This window comes from Myotis myotis, unplaced genomic scaffold, assembly GCF_014108235.1.
Source record: "Myotis myotis isolate mMyoMyo1 unplaced genomic scaffold, mMyoMyo1.p scaffold_m19_p_11, whole genome shotgun sequence".
Lineage (NCBI taxonomy): Eukaryota > Metazoa > Chordata > Mammalia > Chiroptera > Vespertilionidae > Myotis > Myotis myotis.
In genome coordinates, this window is record NW_023416315.1 from 62,543,603 (window position 1) to 62,567,150 (window position 23,548).

At 43.1% G+C, this 23,548-nt stretch overlaps 1 protein-coding gene across 9 annotated transcripts in view; it reads right to left on the reverse strand.

The window, feature by feature from the left end:
- The window catches only part of NRF1 (nuclear respiratory factor 1), a 132,126-nt gene that overhangs the window by 15,671 nt on the left and 92,907 nt on the right, over positions 1-23,548 (reverse strand). For all 9 annotated transcript variants that reach the window (XM_036328707.1, XM_036328710.1, XM_036328714.1 and 6 more), the window contains 2 exons: positions 18,062-18,219; positions 8,742-8,866 (listed from right to left, as the gene is read on the reverse strand). In XM_036328707.1, coding sequence (XP_036184600.1) covers positions 8,742-8,866; positions 18,062-18,219 — 283 coding nt within the window. The remainder of the gene's footprint in view (positions 1-8,741; positions 8,867-18,061; positions 18,220-23,548) is intronic.

Here is a 23,548-nt window from a genome sequence, read left to right on the forward strand (position 1 = left end):
GGTAATTCGGAGAATTGAATCTGCTCTGTCTCCCCAGCATGCCTGAGGGACAATGCTTCTACCAGGCTTTCTGAAGAGGGGTTCTCAGTGTGAGAGTCACTACCTGCTCCCTCCAATGGAGGCCCAGTGGACCAGAGCCTAAGAAGGTGTTCCAAAAGTGCTAAAAGCAAATCCTCTGAAGACTGATTCCCTTCCCATCAGTGGTGTTGAAATACTAACAGTGGCATAACAGTTACTGCATGCTCATGATGACCCAGGCAGTAACGAGAGTAGGATGTATCTGCTGTCCCCAAAATTAGTGACATCAACATATCTCCCTCGACGGGGAGACTGGGGAGTCAGAAAAACTGCCGCTTCCCTCCAAGAGCTACTCTGGTAGGCATTTTGGACTTCAGGAGATCATTATGAAGGCAGTAGGGAAGGAGGACAAGCTTCAGTGCTACGAAAGGGCTGGGTGAGTAACACCTAGGGGGCACAGAACTGTAAACCCCCTTTGGATATTCTAGAATTGAGAGCCCCATCGCCCATCTCCATGTCACCATTCCTTATAAGCAGCATGCTTCATCGTGAAGTCTGGAATTCACCCAATACCAATGGCTTCCTTCAGCCTTGTGACCCACCAGGCTCTGGATGTTTGATATTTGGGGTGGGGGTGGGGGGGTCACTATAAATCCATTAGAGTGCGTGCTTGAATATGCCTGTAACCAGGAAGAGAAACCTGTACTTGTGAGGCATCTAAGCTGAAATGTGCAAGTGGCCAGGGAAGTGGGTGTAGGCATCGCCACTGCCTCCTGCCACAGGTTCTTCTGCTGGCGACTCTGTAGTGCACAAACAGGGCAGTGCTTCTTGCAGCCCTGCTGCTCAGCTATTTACTGGCTTCGGATTATTGCAGTCACGTGGTAGGTTTTTTCTTGTTTTGTTTTTAAAGCAAAGCCATGCTGTCCATGACCTGAGGTGACAGGGAAGCAAGGCTCAGGAAGCGTGTGTGCTGTCCTCTCCTGTGCAGAAGGGGCACAGCTTGCCAGGAGGCAGCAGTGTTTGTGCTGCAGCCTTTAGGTCAGCCTGTCCAATAGAACCTTCTGCAATGATGGAGATGTTCTGTATCCTTTTCAGTGCCCACTAGCCAGCTACATGTGCCTATTTAAGTTTAAACGTGAATAAGTTAAAATTTTTTTAAAAATTCCGTACCTCAGGCCATGGTTACTGAGCACTTGAAATGTGGCTAATGTAACTGAATTTTAATTAACCTGCTTTTAAATGTAAACAACCACACATAATAAGTAGCTACCATACTGGACAGCACACCTTTAGATCTTGGGTTTTGATGCCATTTATTTGCCCCTGTAAGATTTATCATGACACTGACTTCTAAAGACAGGGCTCATAAGCTCTGTCCCACTCACCTTACTGAAATAATGCCGAGAGAGCCTGCTTAGTGGTGGTAGTAGTATTGGAAGTAGAAAAAAAAAGGGAAAAGAATGTAAAGAGATGATAATAGAAAAATAATTATGTACAACACTTATAGTCAAAAGGCAAAAATAGAGCGAAATTGAAGTTATTTCCTGGTATGACATCCACCAATATGTTTCCCAGAATGAAAACTATTCATCTTAAGAGAACAGTTAGCTGACTTAAGTGGGAAAACCCTGTCTGCAAAGAAGGCGTGTTTCCTGCCTGGCCAGTGTGGCTCAGCTGGCTGGAGCATTGGCCCGTACACCAAAAGGTGGTGGGTTAGATTCCAGTCAGGGCACATGCCCAGGTTGCAGATTTGATTCCCTGTCAGGGCAAGTGTGGGAGGCAGCCGATCGATGTTTCTCTCTCTCTCTCTCCAAAATAAATCAATAAAAATAAATAAAAAGACGTATGATTCCAAAGGGGAATCAGTTGTAAGACAGAGGAATCTTCATTTGCTTTTTCTTACGGACCGAGCAAGGCCTCAGCATGGGTGACATCATCCTAGAGTCTTAGCTTCCCGTAGGGCCTCCCTATCAGTAGAAAAGAGGGCACTTAACTTACAGAGGGTGGTCCAAAAACCCAGACCTGCAGCCTGAGACTCACTGCTCACACAAAATACTGATATTTAGGGGCCTGCCTGCTTCAAATCCTGGAGGCACTGAACTCATCGTTTGTTTGTTTTTGGATTAAAGGTACAAATAGCAACATAGTATCAAAGAGTACACCATCTTTTAAAGCTATTATTATGCTTACAATGACTGAAAATGCACTTACAATAAATCTTTATTTAAACTTTAATTAAAATACTGAGGCATAAAGTGATTTAATGTACCCTTTTGGGGAGCAACATTGACATATTTCCTAAATTTAATTTAACATTTACATTTCCACTGGCCCTTCTGGAAACAAGTCCATATACTAATGTGTCCAGAGAATGAAGAACACAGAAAAAGAAAGAATGAGAGGTGTATTTTACAGTGTATCAAGATGAGGACTGGCATTTCATCTCTTCATTTTAAAGAGGAGCTAGAAGAGGAAAACATGTAGGAAGTAATAATGGATGATGGTGGCGGTGATAAGGGGAACATGAAGAAAGTCACCTGTCATGATGGAAGTTAAAATACAATGCAGTTGTAAGATCTGTAGAGAGATTATGCCATTAACAGTAACAAGGCTGTACTAACTACTGCAAACTATGTGCTGGAAGGGAACAGCAGTCCTTGCCCAAGAAGTGTGATATAGTCAAATCCAGGAGCCATTAAACAATGTCACCTTCTGCCCTAGCCGGTTTGGCTCAGTGGACAGAGCGTTGGCCTGCGGACTGAGGGGTCCCGGGTTCAATTCCAATCAAGGCACATGCCCAGGTTGCGGGCCGATCCCCAGTAGGGTGTGTGCAAGAGGCAGCCGACCAATGATGCTCTCATCATTGATGTTTCTCTCTCTCTCTTTCCCTCTCCCTTCCTCTCTGAAATCAATAAAAATATATTTAAAAACAAACAAAACAAAAACAATGTCACCTTCAGTCAAGGTTCTTTCATTCAAGGTTACAGAAAGGGCTTCTGATCTATTCCCATTTTTATAGTACTCACCTCTGAGCACTAACGCTTCACTTGCATAAAGTATTTGCATCTGTCCTAAAGACAGGAAAGCAGGGTTTGCAACAGTGCTGTGTGCCCTGTTCAACTTACTCATTTGGGAGAACGATGGAGAAGAAATTTGTGCTGACAGCTGATAATAATGTCATGTTTACCTGTGTCTATGTGCCCAGCACTATGCTAAGCACTTTACAGGAATCATTTTGTTTAATGTTCACAATTATCTTATGAGCATGGAACTATCATCCTAATTTTACAGTTAAGGCTCAAGGTGGTTAATTTGCTTGCCCAAGATCACAGTTTGGTGGTGGTGCAGCTTTTAGAGTATCCAGCTAGGAGTTCACCACTACAAAACCAGTATTACATGAAATGTTAAAGGGAAAAAGAGGAGGAGGAGGAGGAAGAGGGAGAGAAATAGGAGGAGGAGGAGGAGATTTATCAGGATGATCACTTAGTATCATAATAATAGGCCAAGAGGCGTCATGCTGGGACGGGTAGGTCATGGGTGTGTCCCACAGCCTCTGTCAGCACCTCAAGCCCCAGCAGCAGTGGCGGTAGCAGCACCCGCATGAGCAGTCCCCAGCAGGCAGCGCATTCCATCAGCGGCCAGCCCAGCGCACGCGCATGGGAGTAAAGTCTCCAGGCGCCCGCTTTCCCGCAGGCCTGAGCCCCAGGACAGCTGGGGATGAACTGGTGATCCCAAAGGCCTGACAGCCCGGCGGGTGGCGGAGGCGGCTTTCGGCCTGGGGACTGGCGAACAGGCAGAAGATGACCCTGAAGGCAGGAGGCTAGGCCTAGGGACCCTACCTGCACGATTTAATCCTGTGCTGGGCCTCTAGTGTTACATAAAGTCTAATCACTGGGGTGTATACCTCAAATTAATATAATATTGTATGTCAACTGTAAATGAAAGATAATTTAAAAACAAGTAAAATAAACATCAACCACCAAAAAAGGAAAGATTTTGCCCTAGCTCGTTTGGCTCAGTGGATAGAGCATCGGCCTGCAGACTGAAGGGTCCCAGGTTCAATTCTGATCAAGGGAACGTACCTTGGTTGCAGGCTCATCTCTGGCCCTGGTTGGTGCAGGTGTAGGAGGCAACCAATCAATGTGTCCCTCTCACATCAATATTTCTCTGTCTCTCCCCTCCCTTCCATTCTATCCAAAAATCAATGGAAAAATAGCCTCCAGTGAGGATTAACAAAAACAACAACAAAATATTTTCAAAATGAGTACCAACATGATCCTAATTAGGTTAAAATTTTTTATGAATGGGGGTGAGAGGAGGCCATATTTTGAAAACTCAAAATGTTATTCTCTATAGTGGGATTATAGATGATTTTTATAATCAGGGCCAAAAATAAAAATAAAAACAACCCCCTAAACAAACAAATGCTATGCCCCCTTTTTTCTTGTGGCAACTTTAGAGAAAGTGTCGGCCATTAAAAAAAAAAGGCTGAACTTTCTTAGCAGCTCTGGTAAGAGGCTGATGGGACAATAGTTGAAGCAGATGACTGCCATTAATTTTGTTGATTAACTAAGAACTTCAGTTATCTGTTTTTACCCCCCACCTGGCTTTTAGGAATGAAGGATAGCTGCATGAATCTGCCATAAGATCTTAGACAGAAGAGTACTTCTGAGGTGGCCAAGTGCCAGTATAATTCTTATTTTTCATTATTTTTGCTAAAATAGGAAGAGAAAATAACAGGATCTGGTCCCTGAGGATTACGAACAGTGGATAGCAAGGCTGGGTGGAAGGTGAATATCACTCAAAGAGCTCTTCAACCCTGTGTGAGCACACCCGTGTGGTCCTGGAGTACAGCAGCATAGGGGTTCTAGGCTACAGAGGAGTAGAGTGAGGGGAAACCAATGGGCAATTTAAAAGTTGTATGACTTCTTATATTAAGGTATGTTAGGGAGGGAAAAGGAAGAAATAACTGTGTTAAAAAAAATAATAAAGGAAGGAACTCATCCAGAGTCCTTTCCCAGCCAAAGGTAATTTCATCTGCATCTCAACGAAAAGAAAGGCACCTGTGAAAATCTTTAAATTGAACCTACCATGAAACTCCATCCTGAGAGATCAAAGACCCATTTACTGCAACTAAAAAAGGGAGAACATAAATGAAATAAAGTAATACCAGTGCCTGAGTAGCCCCTTTAGAGTTGGGATGGGGTAGGGTCCAGAAAAAAAGGGGAGGTCTTCAGGGCACAAGGTTTCTGTGAGCTCTGTCCCAGTGACCTGGAATTTAAACTTCTGCTATGCATGGGTCATGATCTTTAACTTGAAAACCACTGTCCTACCGGACACTGCTTTCATATCCGCACTGCCCCAGCCATCTCTCACTGGGTATTGTACTCCATCAAGTTCCATACATTCTAGTAATGGTTCTCCATCCCCTCTAGTTCCATCCGAGAAGATGCTGAAAAATTTCTGTCTCGGGCCTGAACAATATCCAAATTGCCCTTAGAAGAGTCATCTGCTAGTAGGATTTTTACTTAAGCCCTATTTGGGAACCTGAGGTGTATTGCTCCCCAGTGGTATCTGTTTCAAACAGCACCTTGTTCTGGTGCTTCCTGTTAATAAACTCTCCCTGATAGTACCCTTGGTCTGCTGGTAGACTCCTTAAGCTAGTCATCACAGAAGTGACAAATGTTGGTAACAGGACATAATCTGAAAGAATAATGAAAAGAGAGCTTCTATAGTTCCAGTCCCAGGGTAAATGCTGCAGCACTATGGGTGAAAATATTAGCAGACGGAGGAGCATCAGAATTATTTGGATCATATCCAATATGAGTCATTCTTTGGATACCCAAAGGAAAAACAAAATAATCAATCTCCACTTAAAATTGCTGGGATGAGGCACAGCTCAATGGTCACATTTGATATAAAAAAACTGCTTGGAGAAGGTAATAATTCCAACTGCCAAGTCTGAGTTCAGCACATGCGGGCAGTCACAAACTGGGGATGGCCTGCTTTGGGGAACCACTGGCTTTTAGGATTAGACCAGAATTTTCTCTTATCACAAATGTAGCCAACAACATAAAATCAACACAACTGATTCACACAACCCAAAGCTACTGAAGAGGCAGCTTCCAGGAATCAATAGTAGTGGGTGTGGTTTAACTTCACTGCATGGCTGAACAGGTCTACTTGACTAGAGAGAGACTCAGAGGGTCCATCGAAAGGTGAGGCTGGGAGGAGTTCAGAACTATAAAGCAGTCTGTTCTCCTCACCCACACAGGTCAAGACCATTACATTAGAAGGCATAACAAAGTCTCTTATCAAATCCACACAGAGCAGCAGTCTTAGCAGTTCTACAGGGAATAACAGCATCTGTACTTCAAAAGAATGTCACATAGCTAGACATCTTCCCTTTCATTTAAGGTGGGTTAGGACTCAGATGAGGAACAGAGAAAAGCAAGCAGGATTCTGGTTAAAGCAGGTTTGCCTTCATTCTATCTATACTCCTTTTCACCGTAAACATACGTGGCTATGAGATGCCCTTTATCCTATAGGTTCTCACCAAGATCATCTCTGTCTCTATTTGGGTTAGTTCAGGGAAGCCCCTAGACCTATAGAAAAAGCAGGCTATAACTTAGCATTTGATATTTCTTTGTTTTTTTAAATAAATGATTCTTAGAAGCCACAATGGCTGTTTATATTTCCTATGTTATTCTTTTTTAAAAATATGTTTTTAGTTATTTATTTGTTAGTTCTCACCTGAAGATATTTTGTCTATTGACTTTTAGAGAGAGTGAGGCATGGGGGAGGGAGGGAGGGAGGGAGGGAGGACAGAAAGAGAGAGGAAAAAAAAAGTAACATCGATATGATAGAGACACATTGATGATAGAGATACACCAGTTTCCTCTGGCAGCCCAGGTACCCTGCGCTTGACTAAGAATTGAACCTGGATCCTTAAATGTGTGGGCCGAGCACTAACCACTGACAAATATTGGCCACGACTGTTTTTACTGATTTTAGAGAGAGGCAGGGAGGGAGAGAGAGAGAGAAAAAAAAACATCTATGGCTGCCTCCTGCAAGCCCCCTACAGGGGGTGGGGCCCCACAATGCGCAATGCAGGAATCTAACCGCAATGAGGGAATCTAACCTGTGGGAATCTAACCGTGACCTCTTGGTGCACGGAATAACGGAACAACGCTCAACCCACTGAGCCACATCAGCCAGGACTCCTATGCTATTCTACTCTGGGATACAGAAGTACTTTCTTCTTCCCACTTCCAAAGGAGGACACAGAATCATTCTTCCTTCAAAGACTTTTCTAACTAAAATCTTATTCAATTCTTAGGGACTACCCTAAAAAAAGTGCCAGGGACATTTTTCAGCCACTAATGCCATTAAGGAACTTTCTGCCTGGGAATTGTAAATAAATATATCGGGTTTTCTCCTCACTTGGTCTTCCACAGCAGTATTACTGTCTTTGTGGAGGTCCAGTGATGGCGAACCTATGACACGCGTGTCAGAGGTGACATGCGAACTCATTTTTTTGGTTGATTTTTCTTTGTTAAATGGCATTTAAATATATAAAATAAATATCAAAAATATAAATCTTTGATTTACTATGGTTGCAAATATCAAAAAATTTCTATGTGACACGGCACCAGAGTTAAGTTAGGGTTTTTCAAAATGCTGATACGCCGAGTTCAAAAGGTTCGCCATCACTGGACTAAACCAATTAAAAAAAAAAAAAAAAAAGGAACTTTCTGCCTAAACAAATGTATGTTATTATCCATCCTCTTTCCAGGACTTTAACAACAAATACACAAACCACAGAGCATCTTATAGACATGTCTAACCACTCTGTTCGAAATTAACATCGTACTGTCTGCCAACAGCAACTGAAAAAGCACCACAGGGCACCTAATCTGACCTGCTTAACCTGATTATATAGAATTTAAAACAAAAGCCTAATAAACAATCACATATTGTCTCACACAACAGGGCTGGTCCTCCTCTTAGACCCAGACTCCTGTGGCACTTCCCTGGGCAGCCCATCTTGGTAACTGACGCCCAGAGCCTGTGAAAGTGGATCTGAAGAGCTGGGCTGGAGTTGTACATTTTTGCTGCCATATTTCTATGAACGTTATCCCTTTCATTTATTCAGAAAATAATCAATATCCTGGAAGTCAAAGAGCTGGGAAAGAAGGGCAGGGTGGCAGGATGCTATTGGCTAAATCCAGGTCCTTGGTGAGGCCACATTAACAGGAGGCAGAACCTCAGCACCACCCGGAAAGGCACCTCCAGCATAGCCTACTGCTGCCGCCGTGTGAGATGGTGGCACCTTTCTCCAGAGAGCGCATTGCACCAGCCACGATGCACGCGCCATGGAGAGTCTCTGCTATAGGAAAGGCCACTGATCTCTCCCACAGGACAGCAGATTGTAAAGTACCTCTCAGCAAGTCCTATCATAGCAAAACAGTCGCTTCTCAAATAAGCAATTCAGTTAGGTAACCACTACCATGGCTCCCCACCACCCTGCCCCACGAAACCCCAAGTCTCCCACTGGTGAAAAGAATCAGGGGCTCCTAGACTTTTCTGAGGCATCAATGGCCTACCACTAGAGAAAAGCTCAAATCAAAGCTCAACCTCTTTCTGAAGGGTTTGTCAGTCATGTCATGAAGGTTTAAGTGGAAACAAGGAAGAAATTGAATGAAATATTTATGCTCTCTCACCATTAGCATCTTGGACGCCAGTAAGTGCTCCAACGGCTGCTGCGGTTTCCCCCGACAGGACGATCTGTCCCCCGCCTTGCAAGGTGGCTTCGGCCAGTGTGGCGACAGCATGGGCGGCAGCTTCACTGCGGGTACAGAACAGGAGAGGGGGTGTGGGTTGAATAAAGGCACAGCACTGCAGCTAGAGAAACCACCCTTCCTTGGACTCTCCACGACTCCGTGTTGTGAGCCTACCAGCAGGCACACGATTCCACCGCTACTGGACAGAGCCAGAGTAATTTTTAAATGATAATAAAGAGCCAGAGAAACCCCAAGTCTTACCTACAGTATTTCTAAAGCTACTGTGAGAGTTTCTTTAAACCTAGGAAATGGGTGTTTGAGGACAGAAAGCACGCATTGTAAGTCTCTTTATCGATAGCGACTGAGTGCTTGTGAGCCAAGTGGAGCTCTGATCCATATTCACAATGGAAAAACCATTTTGGTTGTCAATCACAAGGTTTCCTTTTTTTCTTCTCTCTTTACAGTAACACAAGACAGATAATCACCTGAAACTGCCCTTTTGTAGCCAAGAATAAATAATAATCTGAGGAGTCAGCAACCTGGATTTGCTATTCAATTAATATTAAATAATAACAATTTGGCTTATATCCATGATTTTAAATACAAAGTAATAGTTAACTACTATTCTGCAAAATCCAACTCTTCCCTTTGTCTCACTGTACATGCAGGCAGTGCTAAATTAAGACTTAAAATTTTAAATGATCACTAAAAGCCCAAACTCCTTGACTCTAGAAACACAATAAAATAATAAACCTCCCTTCATTGCAAAACAAACACTCTGTACAATAGATATTAACCATGTTTATAGTGAGCTCTATTCTAGCAGTGTGTCCCATTTTTCTTTTCCTTGCTATATGCTTTTACTCTATGCATACCCACTTTTATTTATTCTATGATGCTATCCTATCTAATAAAAGAGAAACATGGCCCTAACCGGTTTGGCTCAGTGGATAGAGCGTTGGCCTGCGGACTGAGGGGTCCCGGGTTCGATTCCGGTCGGGGGCATGTACCTTGGTTGCGTGCACATCCCCAGTAGGGGGTGTGCAGGAGGCAGCTGGTCGATGTTTCTCTCTCATCGATGTTTCTAGCTCTCTATCCCTCTCCCTTCCTCTCTGTAAAAAAATCAATAAAATATATTTAAAAAAAAAAAAAAAAAGAGAAACATGGTAATTAGCGTACGACCGCTACCCTACCCATTGGCTAATCAGGGCGATATGCAAATTAACTGCCAGCCAAGATGGCGGCCGGCAGTCAGGCAGCTGGAAGCGAACATGAGGCTTGTTTGCTTCAGTGACGGAGGACTCCAACGTTTCCCGCCTGCTGCTGCTGGCCTCTGAGCTGCAACTCTAAGCAACTGTGTTACAAATATAGAAGCTAAACAAAACCCCAGAAACCTGCTTTAGTCACTGGGCTTCAGCCAGCAGGATTGCAACATTGTTTCAAATACAGAAGGTAAACAAAGGCCAGAAACCTGCTTTCAGCAGCGGAGGCCTAAGAGCTGGAGCCTCAGAGCTAAAGCTGGCCCAGAATAAAAAAGAAAAAGAAAAAAGGAGAGGTTGGGAGCTTCAGTCACCCGCCAGCCTGAAAACAGCCCTCAGCCCCTCACCCAGACTGGCCAGGCACCCCAGTGGGAACCCCCACCCTGAAGGGTGTGTGACCAGCTGCAAACAGTCATCATCCCCTCACCCAGGCTGGCCAGGCACCCCAGTGGGGACCCCCAACCTGATCCAGGACACCCTTCAGGGCAAACCAGCCAGCCCCCACCCATGCACCAGGCCTCTACCCTATATAGTAAAAGGGTAATATGCCTCCCAGCACCGGGATCAGTGGAGCCGAGAGGCCTCCCAGCACCGGGATCAGCGTGACAGGGGGCAGCGCCCAAACCCCCTGATCGCCCTGCGGCTCTGTGTGTGACAGGGGGCGGGGCCACAACCTCCCTATCGGCCCTCCTCTGTTTGTGACAGGGGAAGGCGCCCCACCCCCTGATCAGCCCTGCTCTGTGCCTGATAGGGGGGAGCTCCCCAACCCCCTGATCGCCCTGCAGCTCTGTGTGTGACAGGGTACAGTGCCCCAACCCCCTGTTCGGCCCTGCTCTGTGTGTGACAGGGTGCGACACCCCAACCACCTGCCCCCCACGGGCCCTGCTCTGTGTGTGACGGGGTAGAGCCATAACCTCCCCATTGGCCCTGCCCTGAGTGTGAGAGTGGCGGCGCCCCAACCCCCTGATCGGCCCTGCTCTGTGGGTGATAGAGGGAGGTGCCCCAACACCCTGGTCCGCCCTGCTCTGTGTGTGACAGGGGGCGGTGCCCCAACTCCCCTATTGGCCCTACTCTGTGAGTGACAGGGGGGAGCTCCTCAACCCCCTGATGGGCCCTGCTCTGTGCGTGACAGGGGGGAGCTCCCCGACCCCCTGATCGACCCTGCTCTGTGCGTGACAGGGGGCAGCGCCTCAACCCCCTGATTGGCCCTGCTCTGTGCATGACAGGGGGCAGCACCCCAACCCCCTGATTGGCCCTGCTCTGTGCATGACAGGGGGTGGCGCCGCAATCTCCCCATCGACCCTGCCTTGAGTATGACAGGGGACGGTGCCCCAACCCCCCAATCGGCCCTACCCTGAGCGTGACTGAGGGTGGCATCGCAACCTCCCGATCGCCCTGTTCTGTGCATGACAGGGGGCGGCGCCCCAACTCCCCAATTGGCCCTGCCCTGAGCCCGACCAGGGGCTGCACCTAGGGATTGGGCCTGCCCTCTGCCACCCGGGAGCAGGTCTAAGCCAGCAGGGCGTTATCTCCCGAGGGGTCCCAGATTGCGAGAGGGCACAGGCCGGGCTGAGGGACCCCCCCTTCCCCCCCGAGTGCACAAATTTTTGTGCACCGGGCCTCTAGTAAACTATATAATGTTATTATTTTATGTGTCATTAAGAAAGAAAAGAGAAATTCCTGACAATTGTAAAAGTAAGACTATAATTTATCATCCATATTTCAGAGATGTTAAAATGTGTGTGTGTGTGTGTGTGTGTGTGTGTGGTGGGGGGGGGATAAATTTTGCACCTCTCCTGGGAAAGTATCAGGTACCACTTCGCACGTTACTGAGGAAGTATGGAAAGTAGGCATATTAAGAGGAGGTGGTGTCATTTAGTTTAGCAGAGGTGGACAAAGTCATGGGTTTGACACCAAATGAGTCAGTTGACTCAGCTTTGTTCTGAGGCTGCAGACTTTGCCGGAACTATGACAGTCACAATTACAAGCTGGAGGTGGGGATGGGCGAGGGGCTGTGGACTGATTAAGGTAAACATGATGACTGTGGGCAAAGCAACATGTATCATAATGTTACTTTTGTCTAAGAAAGTCAGCAGACAAGTAAAGCAACTGTAACATCCCCCCTGGGGAAGACTTCTTGGTCACTAAAAGGATTCTAGGAAGCAGTAAAAGAAACTGAATGAACAGAAAAGTCTCATTAAAAAGAAAATTCTCTTCTTGTTACTTTTTCTAACTTTTATGTCTTTATGTGTTTAAAAGTTATTTTTTTCTAATAATAAAATACATGTAAGCCCTAGCTGGTTTGGTTCAGTGAATAGAATGTCCGCCCTCGGACTGAAGGGGTCATTCATGGGTTCAATTCTGGTCAAGGGCATGTACATTGGTTGCAGGCTTGTTCCTTGGCCCTGAGTGTGTGCAGGAGGCAACCAATCAATGTGTCTCTCTCACATCGATGTTTTTCTCTCTCTATCTCTCCCCCTCCTTTTTACTCTCTCTAAAATTCAATGGAAAAATATCCTTGCATGAGGATTAACAAAATAATAAAATACATGTAAAAACTTGTAAAAGTTTCATTAAGTATAAAAAAATTTAAACTATACAGAGATAATAGTATTTCCTTCTCATCTTAAACACAACTTTAAACAGATAATAATCAGAATCATACTGTATACAGTTGTATAGCCTGCTTTTGTCACCTGACATTGTATTGACCCCACATATTCTTTGACGTTTATTAAAATTAATAAATTAAATTCCGAAGTGCTGACTTTTCCCTTTTGACTTAGTTCAAGGTTATGATTATATATTTCAAATTTATTTCCTTCATAAACAACTTTGGGATATAATTGAGGTTGAGCAAAAAGCTGAACAAAATACAGAGTTTACATGCAGCCCATGTAAAAGCTAAGACAATCCTTTATGCTGAAACACAGTTCTTGGTGAACTGATGCTCCCCAGCCAGTCACTCCACAGTATCTGTAACATGAATTTAGAGCCCCAGGGGAGCCTTGATCCGGAATTACTACTAAGGCTATTCTGTACAAACCACACGGCAAATTTTAATTTCAAAGTACTTCGTAAGTATCAGAGATAGTGAAATGAAGTACTATTTAGTGCCTAGATTCTTTATTGTTAATATTTTTCTAAAAAACTTGTGTCAAATAATACCAACATCCTATTTTACAGTGTTAACACTCTGACCTGAGACTTCATGGGAAGCTAAAAAGTATGTTTTTTTTAAAAAGCTGCAGCTGTGTGGAGAAGGAAGCTGCAGATGAGAACTGTTTATGTGGAAACAGGATTTTTGTTTACAGGTTACCTCGGCCACTGCTCATTCCCAGTTTTTAATCACAGTTTACAACAATCTTATTTCTATGACTATCAAAGGTGATGCCCTGTCCACTCTTATGCACTCCGGACACATGCTTTTAGTGTGGAGTTTCACAGGCAGTGACGGGGAGGGCAGCTACCCAAGTCCTCACATGAAAGTTTACCTGTAGCCAATTACTCCTATTTGATTTTGCCAAAAGCTCTAAATATTTAGTCATTTTCTTTAATACCTTTCTAAAATGTTAAGGTAAGTGCGCTCTCCCTTTCGGGAGCATGCCCATGCCTTTCCTCTCCTAAACTCTTAGGGTCCCCACGAGACTTGCAACCCGGGAGTAATGGGCAGTGGCAGCCCATTCCAGGCGAACCCTCTGAACTTGTCTCGAAGGCCCCCTTTCCTGACTTTTCAGCAGCCCTAGCTTGGCTTATTTCTTTACTGTGACTTTCTTTTTTCTTTTTAATATATTTTTTATTAATTTCAGAGAGGAAGGGAGAGGGAGAAAGAGATAGAAACATCAAGGATGAGAGAGAATCATTGATTGGCTGCCTCCTGCACGCCCCCTACTGGGGATCGAGCCTGTAACCTGAGCATGCGAACTGAACCATGACCTCCTGGTTCATAGGTCAATGCTCAACCACTGAGCCACTGTGACTTTCACTTCCCAGTGAGCCAACAGCAGCCCCACCTAGGCTCACTTCTTTTCTATAAGGTCTTTAGAGAGCCACAGCAGCCCCGCAATCTCTCTCTCGTAGCTTCCTCTATCCTAAGCCTTTCTTTTTTCACTATCCCCAGCTTTAATAAATGTACTCTCAAAATAAGTAAACAAATAAATAAAAGAATCAATAAAATGTTACAGTAGAAGAAAAGCCGGGGACCACCAACCACCGAAGCAATCTGGGCTGCCAGGGAGGAAGGGTCCAATGGAGAGGACGGGTCCACAGGTCAGTGAGGTTAGTTTCTGATCCCCCGTCAGGAGCCACAGGCAAAGCAGCAATGGATGGATGTTTTACATGAGGCATCGAGACAGGGGGTGACTCCAGTGGTCAGCAAATCCAGTTCCAAACTTATTCTAACCACTTATACTAGATTTCATAAAAAGTGATCAAACGCTACTGCTAGAAATAGATTACCTTTACTTAAAAGGTGAATAGGCATTAAAATGTCTCTAAGCTACCACTTCACAATTTTTTGACAAAAGTCATTTCCTAACTTTTTATTTGCAAGTGTCCAACCTTCTTTACAAGAAAAAAGCAGTTACACAGTCCCTGCCCTCCATTTCCAGAGAGGATTTCTGATCTAGTTTGTCCATCCTATTTTACTGGCAAATAAATAACAGTCCATATATGAAAGCCACATTTTATTTTAATAATATCTCTATTTTTAACTCAATAGTATTTTCTTTATAAAAAAAGGCAAGAGTAATTGTTTCTTTGGAAATTTGACTCACTTCTTTTTTAAGCAGTTTCTTCACAGCAAAAGAACAGCAACTCTAAATTCCTTGAGAAGAGGAATCAACTGAAGCATTTGTTTCCTCACAGCACTGAGTCACAGCACTGCACACAGCAGACAGTAAAAACTGTCTTGGTGTCAACACACTGAATTTCTACTGAGGCAACTGTAGGTTCAGCCTACAAGTATTTATCATGTATGCAGACTGACTTGTTTAAGGGGAAATATAAATCTAGGGCAGCCTAACCAACAAACTGAACCTAAAAGTAATCACTACATTGCAACAGCCAAATGATTCCACTTCCTTTCCTCTAGCTGTTCAGGCTGAATAGCTCTGCTTTTGTTTGGAGCTGTGATGCTCTGTTCTTCACTTTGATTCTCTCCTCATCTCCTTCCTAAAAGTGTTGAATTATATATTTGGAAAATAATTAAAATTAACTACTTTCCAGACATTTTCATGACAGTTTATCCATAGCCTCTTTGGCTTATAATAATGCCAGGGTGGGCTAAAGGCTGTCTGAGTCCAGGGCCCGTGTTCTGACTTGCTATACAAAAGTCTTCTGGCAGCATGGCTGAAAAACAGGTCTGTCCTGCATCTGTCCTGATCCCCTTCCCCCTCTAACAGATGAAGGCGCCCTCTGCCTTCTTCTTCCCCACCTGACATCCCATGCAGCTTGCCTCTCTTCTCACTCTGCGCCCACATCTGCTGTTTACAGTGCAGCAGAGGTGCAGGTGATTATTAGAGAACCATGCTTGTCCCATCTGCACCTGACACAGACTGCTAGGCAGGAGCAGCTCTATGAACTCACTTTGTTACCATAGGAACAAAGACCAGATTTCTTAGTGTATTTTCCCTAAGATGACTTCCAGAGTGTATCTCATCCCTTAGGGAAGCAAACACCAAGGACATATGTCTTCAGTCCAATCCTCCTGCCATTAGACAGTGGGTTACTTCTCTTGGAATCAGTAAACCCCTGATGTTCCCCTAACAGCCTGCTACAGCCTAGTCTTCGCTGTCAGGTGTGGTTTCTTCACCCACAGCAAAGGCTGCAACACACCATCCCCCAGCACTCACTGGGGCGTTGGACTACTTGATTGCAAACAGATTTCAACATCTCTTTCCTCCTCCCACATGCCACAGTGAACCACATTCTCCTTCCTTTGGAGTAAACACTATAGCCACTTCAGCTGCATTTGAGTCTGTTAACAAGCTCTCCCGGGAAACCAATACCCTCCTTGCCTGTAGAAATAAGCCCTGGTCCATAGGATGTGCCTCATAGTTTCCACAATGTGCAGGGTTTCCAGGATACTCTTCACTGGAAAGCACTGACTCAATGAAATAAAGTTTTTCTGGTCTTTAATGGTGGGTAAAAGGGAGGGGATTCTCATTCTGGCCAAGGCTTTCAGGAAGCCTCTCAAAGCAAAGAGTGGGATTGGGCCAAAGTGTGAGAAATAAAGTGACACTTTCACATTATTGAAAAGCAACATGGTTCAATGGGCTAAGAAAAAAGTTTAACTGCAGGTCACTCAGGGACTCAGTGGGTGACTCTGGGAGGACAACTGTGTGTGGTTCAGTTTTCTGTGCCTAATCAACCCCCAAGTCTTGGCCATACTTCCTTCAAAACCAGTCACGTCATCTCCATTGGTACGACTTTAGTTTTCAGGCCTTTGACAAATCACACCTGGATTGCTTCTTCCAATCTGGTATTCTATTTCTAATCTCTTCTCACTATAAACTATTTAAATAACTATAATTCCTGAAGTGCTAACTATGGGCTGGATACTTTGTTGAGAGTCTTATATACATTATCTTATTGAATCCTTTTTATTCTACATGATGAAAATCATGCTTATTATAACTATGAGAAGACCCAGGTTAGGAGTTAAAATTTCTCAAGATCAAATGGCTAGTAAGTGGCAGAGCTACGATTCAAACCTGAATCTATGTGACTGCCTAACCTCCTCTACAGCCTCTGGAAAGCATTGTACATAATCCTAGCAAGGCTTTCTAATCTCTATCACAACCGACCTAAACTTTAGCTTATTTTCATAGTTTGGAGGTGATCCCACTCCTCTGAATTTCTATGATATCCAGCCTATACTACACAATTCAAGAGTTGATTACACTCTGAGTAATACTGCTTGCTAAATGTATTACTTAAACCAATCTTTCCAATGGTTTCATTGAAGGAGACATTACATTTTAGAGCACTCTTCATTTACAACCTCACCTAATAGAGTGCTGGGATGTCACAAGAGTTCAATGACCACCAAAGACTAACAGCTGCTGTATGGCGGTGTTACCTTGTGCCAGGAGCTGATAAGGGTCTCAAATGCATTGACTCCTCTAGTTCTCACAACACCCTACAAGGTAGGTACTGCCATTACCCCCATTTGACAGAAGAGGAAAGCCTGGGCACTGAGTTCAAGTCTATCACCCAAGCTCAAACAGCTAGGAGGTGACAGAGCTGGAACTCAAACCCAGGCAGTCTGGCTTCAAGATGCACATGCTTAATTATTAGTTACAATGCCTGAGTCCACTGAAAATAAAATTGTGTCAACAGTGAAGAAGAAGATTATATGAGAATGATCTTTTCTGTCAAGAACCAGTAGAAAGAACCAGTAGGGAATAAGACAATTTAGTTTTGGAAACTACCCCTTACTGGAGTATCCCATTCTGCAGCATCCTTCCTAAACACACCTAGAGACATAAATTCAATGATTTCCCCCAACAACCCAAAACTTATTTATTTCAAAGTTTTTGATAAGCAAGGGAAACACATTTCCTGAAAAGTCAGTAAAGTCAGCTCTCAACCAGCTAAAACATGGATTAATATCCCTAACAAAAAGCAGTTTCTTTTATAGGGTCAAAGGGAAATCAACCCTGAAGCGTCTTAATTTCTTATATCCTTTAGTCCCTTTGAAAAATTCAAACCTTGCTGCTTTTGGCCTAGTAATAGGCACAGGATGGGATAAAAGAAAAGGGACCCATGTACTTGACCAGCAGGCTTGAGCCAGAAGTCAGAAAAGCTGGATTGGTTGCTGGGGTGGGGTTGGGGGAGTGGGAATGGGGTGAATGAGGGCTGATTAGAAGTCAACTTACAATATCCTAAGGGCTAAGAGCATTAAACTCCAACGGCCAATTGTGACAAACTGAGGTCCATTTCTCTACAACCGGTATGGAGGGACAGATTCGCCATGATTCTCCCCACCCCTGCCTCCACCTGTTGAGCGCCATGGTGACGGTGGCTCCCTGTTGCATCTCCTGAGAAGCTGCCACTGCGGCCTCTGCCAATGATGCCACTGCCTGTGTGGCCTCCGAAGCTTGCGTCGTCTGGATGGTCATCTCACCTCCTTGTAACGTGGCCCAATTTTGTTCCACCTGAAGCAGAAAAGACACGATAGTAAAGAATCAAAGTCACAAAAGGATTATGATTTTTAAGTCGTTTTTCTAATAAATTGTTATGTGCTCAGCCAAATACATTCATACTTTTAAATGACCGTGACCTACAACGTACAGAACACGGTTTTAAGTATGCTATCTGTTGTGCAAAAGGGGGTGCGGAATTAGAATATATATTTGAACTTGCTTATATTTGCATAAAAAATTCTGGAAGGATACCAAAGAAACCACTGAAAATATTTCCCTTAGTTTGTGAGCTGAGGTAGGGTGGGGTTGAGGTAATAACTTGAATAGGAGTCAGAAAGCAAGATTTTCCACTGTATACTTTTAAATAATTTTTGAAATATCTTAGCCTTATCAGTTACCTATTCAAAAATTTTAATTTGGAGCATAAATGTAATTAAAATATATTCATACTATACCAAAGGGAATATAATGCCAGAACTCTAGACTCTTTGCCATTACTGTTACCTATTTCTTGTATATCTTTGCAGGGATATTCTTTCTATGTGCAAGCATATTTACATACAAATACTCCTCCTTTCTTTTTTTTAAAAACAATATATTTTTATTGATTTCAGAGAGGAAAGGAGAGGGAGAGATAGAAACATCTATGATGAGAATCATTGATCAGCTGCCTCCTGCATGCCCCCCACGGGGGATCGAGCCCGCAACCCAGGCATGTGCCCTTGACCGGAATCGAACCTGGGACCCTTCATTCTGCAGGCTGACGCTCTGAGCCAAACCAGCCAGGGCTCCTCCTTTCTTTTAAAAAATAAAAAGTAGCAGTATATTCAACATATCCTTTGGACCTTGCTTTTTTCACAAATAATACATCTATGAAATGACTATCTTGAGACATAAAAAACTACTTCATTCATTCAGGATTCATAATAATGGCTGTACAACATTGTATTATATAGATACAACATGATTTATTTAACCAGCCATCATTTAATGGGCATTTACAGTTTCCAGTCTTTTGCTATTATAAACAGTACTGTGATGAATAGCCTCAAATACTACTTTGTACATTTTGAGTTTATTTATAGAGTAAATTCCTAGAGATGGAATTGTATATCAAAGTCATTTTGCATTTTTATTTTTGATGGAAATTGCAATGTAGCAAAACCTGCTTTGCTTTTATTGGGGAGGAATGATGAAGAAACAGAACAACACACTACCAGTTACAGAGTAGATGAGAATTCAGCTTTGCTAGACCTAGCATAGGTTTTATCAACTGTGTACTATTAACATTTGGACCAGGTAATTCTTTATTATTTTTTTAAAATATATTTTATTGATTCTTTACAGAGAGGAAGGGAGATAGAGAGTTAGAAACATCGATGAGAGAGAAACATCGATCAGCTGCCTCCTGCACACCTCCCACTGGGGATGTGCCCGCAACCCAGGTACATGCCCTTGACTGGAATCGAACCTGGGACCTTTCAGTCCACAGGCCGACGCTCTATCCACTGAGCCAAACCAGTTAGGGCCAAGTAATTCTTTATTGTCAGAGGCTGTCCTGTGCATTGTGGATGTTTAGCAGCATCCCTGGCTTCTACCTGCTGGATGCTAAAAGCACTCCCGTTATGACAATCAAAAATATTATCTTCACACATTGCCAAATGTTCCTCTGAGGGGTTTGTTGGGGGTACTCGTGATTGAGAACTACTGATTTTAGTACAATGCCTTGCATTTAGAGACTTCTCAGCTCTGGATATCTAAATCTAACCACTACAGTCCATTTTGCTCAATAATCACCAGTTGATTAATTATTCTCCCTCAAAAACAAAAAGCAGCAAGGCAAAATATGGGAGGTGATAAATCAATCAGCCGAGGTAGATATTTCTATGGACTTGAGTCCTCAGGACATTAGCTGTGCTTACTGGATCTCTTGCTGTTCCCGCTTCACGTAACTTGTGCCCACATGTTACTGTGTCCCAAAGAAAGTTCCACAAATTCTGCTTTGGTTCTTTTACCATACTCAGATTATGACACTGCTTCTCAGGATGTTTGTCAAAAGCCCCCCAGAGAATGAGATATTCCTTTGAGCTACCTTAGTATTTGTCCTGGGTTCTCATAGGCAATGGACTGTGTCAGCAAGCCTTCAGGGCCCATCACTAAGAGGCGGAGACATTCTAGTTCCTTCCCTTGGAGCTGCAAAGTTGCCCACTCAGAAACTCACAAAACTCTTGACTTTCTCAGGTATTACCTCTTTGATCTCATTACTCCGATGAGCATCACTGCAAACAATGCCACTTTAGATGGCACGTTACACTGCCAAGTCGTAGATGCTCCCAAGATTCCACTCAAAACATCAGTGGGAGTTGGCCAGCCCTGTCACCTTTTGCCATTAAACAGTCTTCCTTTTTCCAGATCTGCCCCTCAGTATTTTTGCCCATCCCACTACTGAGCTGGCCTGGTACAGCTCTCCCAAGCATTTATACTCCAATGGCAGTAACTTAATATATAGACATTTAATTTTTTAAATGTATTTATTGATTTTTGGAGAGAGAGAAGGGGGGGGTAAGAGAAACATCAATTTATTGTTCAACTTATTGATGCATTCATTGGTTGCTTCTTATATGTACCCTGACCGGGGATCAAACCCACAACACTGGCGTATCAGGGCGATGTTCTAACCAACTGAGCTACCCAGCCCGGGCCTGATATACATACATTTAGTTACAACTACATCTGTAGTGAAAATGACATTAAAATGTCGCCATATACAGTATAATTTAAGGAAGGTAAATTATAGGCATGAAAGATTAATGGATGTTGGTAAAGGGTGGAGAGGAAGTAGGAAAAGAAGCAGATTTCTATTAAAAAAAAAAAGGCAGGTGATAAATCAGCTTAGGTATGAACACTTCTTTGGAATTCCTATTTTTGAGTCTCAGTGCTTTAGTTGTATTTGCTTGAGCTCTTGTTGCTCTCCCTTTCCATCTGTGTGGTTATCTATTCCTGGATGTCACCATGTCCCAGAGAAAGGGCCACAAGCCCTAGGAGGAAAGATATTCAGAAGATGTACAGTTAGCTTCTATGCTTTGCTAAAAAAGACCCACTACAGTGAGGCCCTTCAAACTGTGGCTACTCATATCCCCCCTCTAGTCACAGTTAACCACCTGTGGCTCTCCTACACTTTCAAATGCCATGCAGCATGTGCCGCTCCCTTTGACAGGAATACAACTCCCATCCTTCCAGCCTGTCTTCCTGTCCACCCGTCTAGTCTGAGCTCAGGGGAGATTGCAGGAGCAAGACAACTGCACTCCCCTACGGTCCAAGGTTCAGGGCCTCTCCTCTGTGTTGCACAGCACTCTGGGCTTGCTTCTATAGGATCCTTCTCTCATTGCCATTGTTTGGTGGTGATTTTTTTTACCACCTACCTGTGTGCTCCTTAAGAGCAAGAGCAGTCTTTATTTTAGTATCTATAGTGCCTGACAATGAATGTGTTTGCTGAAGGGATGAATGAAGAACATACTCCTTCATTCATATTTTCCTACTTTTTTTTAACCTGTATTTCAGGTAAATAATATTCACTAAAAAACCCACCTAAAATAAGTTGTGCTACTTCAAAACTGTTACATGTGTTGGTGGTTCAATTTAAAATTTATGCCTCTAAGGTTTTTGTACTTTGGGTTTTTTCCTTCTAACATGATCATATATACCATTATTATCAGATTTCTATTATTTCAAATTTGGACTTTTCTGATACATAATACAATTAATATCACCAACACCTATTGGTGGTCTAATCATACACAGAATAAATTCTCAAATCTATTTGTATTTGTAAATATGCCATCAAAATTGAAATTGTATAAATATTTTGAAATCAACATATTTATCTCATATTATTTGGAAATTCTATTCTTGTTCATTTCTAAATGTCTACCTACCTTTTTGTGTGTCCCTAATTAGTTATAAGCTGCCTAAGGTTAGAGACTTTTGTTACTGGATATTCCAGCATACAGAGTACTCAAACAGATTTGGGAGACCATATATTACCAGAACAGACAGGCCCCCAAATAATTCTTCCACTTGGACTAAATGTTACCAAATGTAACTAACCAGATATTAAAGGCAGTGTGATCTAATGAGCGGAGCTCTCACTGGCAAGGTTGGGATAATAAATGACCTTACAACTTCTAAAAGTATGGGTAATGTTTACTTTTGTAAAGTACTTTTGGTTTTTTGGGAGGAAAAATGCTAAACACAAGGCAACAGAATGTTTTTACTGAGTCACCTGAGGTAATGTTTCACTGGCTTGATGTGGTCTTATCTGCTTCAAGTCAGTGAGATATTTCGACTAATTACCGTTCTTATGGCTCAAAACTAAGATGCTAACATCCATGTCAATCTTTAAGAGAAATCAGAAGCCAAACAGAATCATACTACAAAATCTAAAAAGGTTTGCCACTTTCTGAGATAACCTATGCTTCTCTTTATCTCCTTTTTGTTTTACTGGAAGGGAGGAAAGAGATTTTTTTATCTGACTGACTGGGGATTAATCAACAGGCTACTTACAGGTCACTCATCCATTCCCACAACAAATGACTTAAAAATAATGTTAGTTTGCTGAAAAAGCCATAGATATGTGACTGAGATCGTTTATCCTTCGTGCTTTCTGTGAAATTTTGGCATTAATGATCTTTGAATATGGGAAGTTATTTAGTAAAATGGGTTTCAAAGACTCTAGAGAAGTGTGTAAGAAACACAAAGTTCCTTTCAATCTGGAAATGTACTTAGCGGTCTTTTCTACCTTTCAGACTGCAAGGAGTGTCCTCTAGTTTTAGCGTTTGGGGACTGACGAATTTTCCCCTTAGCTAAACCATACTCTTTCATAATGTTTACAAATTTATAAAAGTAAGTATCTTGTTTTCCTTCACCTTTCTACACTGGAAAACCAAATGCTAGCTCCTGCCCCAAACCTTCCCAGACTCCCTAACTGTTAACATTCTCTCCTGAAGGCATAGATCACTTTGCAGCATCGCTTACAGCCTGGACCATAATTCATTTATGCAGACACTTCTCACCCCCACCAGACAGGAGCTCCTTTAGAGCAGAGTTCCTAAGTCAACACATCAATTGCACATGGCAGGGGCTCAATAAATGCTGACTTCCCTTCATCTCACTAGCCATGAGAACCTTATCAGTTCTCTCCCCTTCCTGAGATGTACAAGTGAAAGTGACTTTGTGCTGTTCTGAGTAGAAATGCTCCTTGTTTTGAACAAGGGTAAGATAATTTTGACTTTCTTTCTAATACTTCTCTATGACATTTGTGGGCTATTTTTCAAATTTCAGG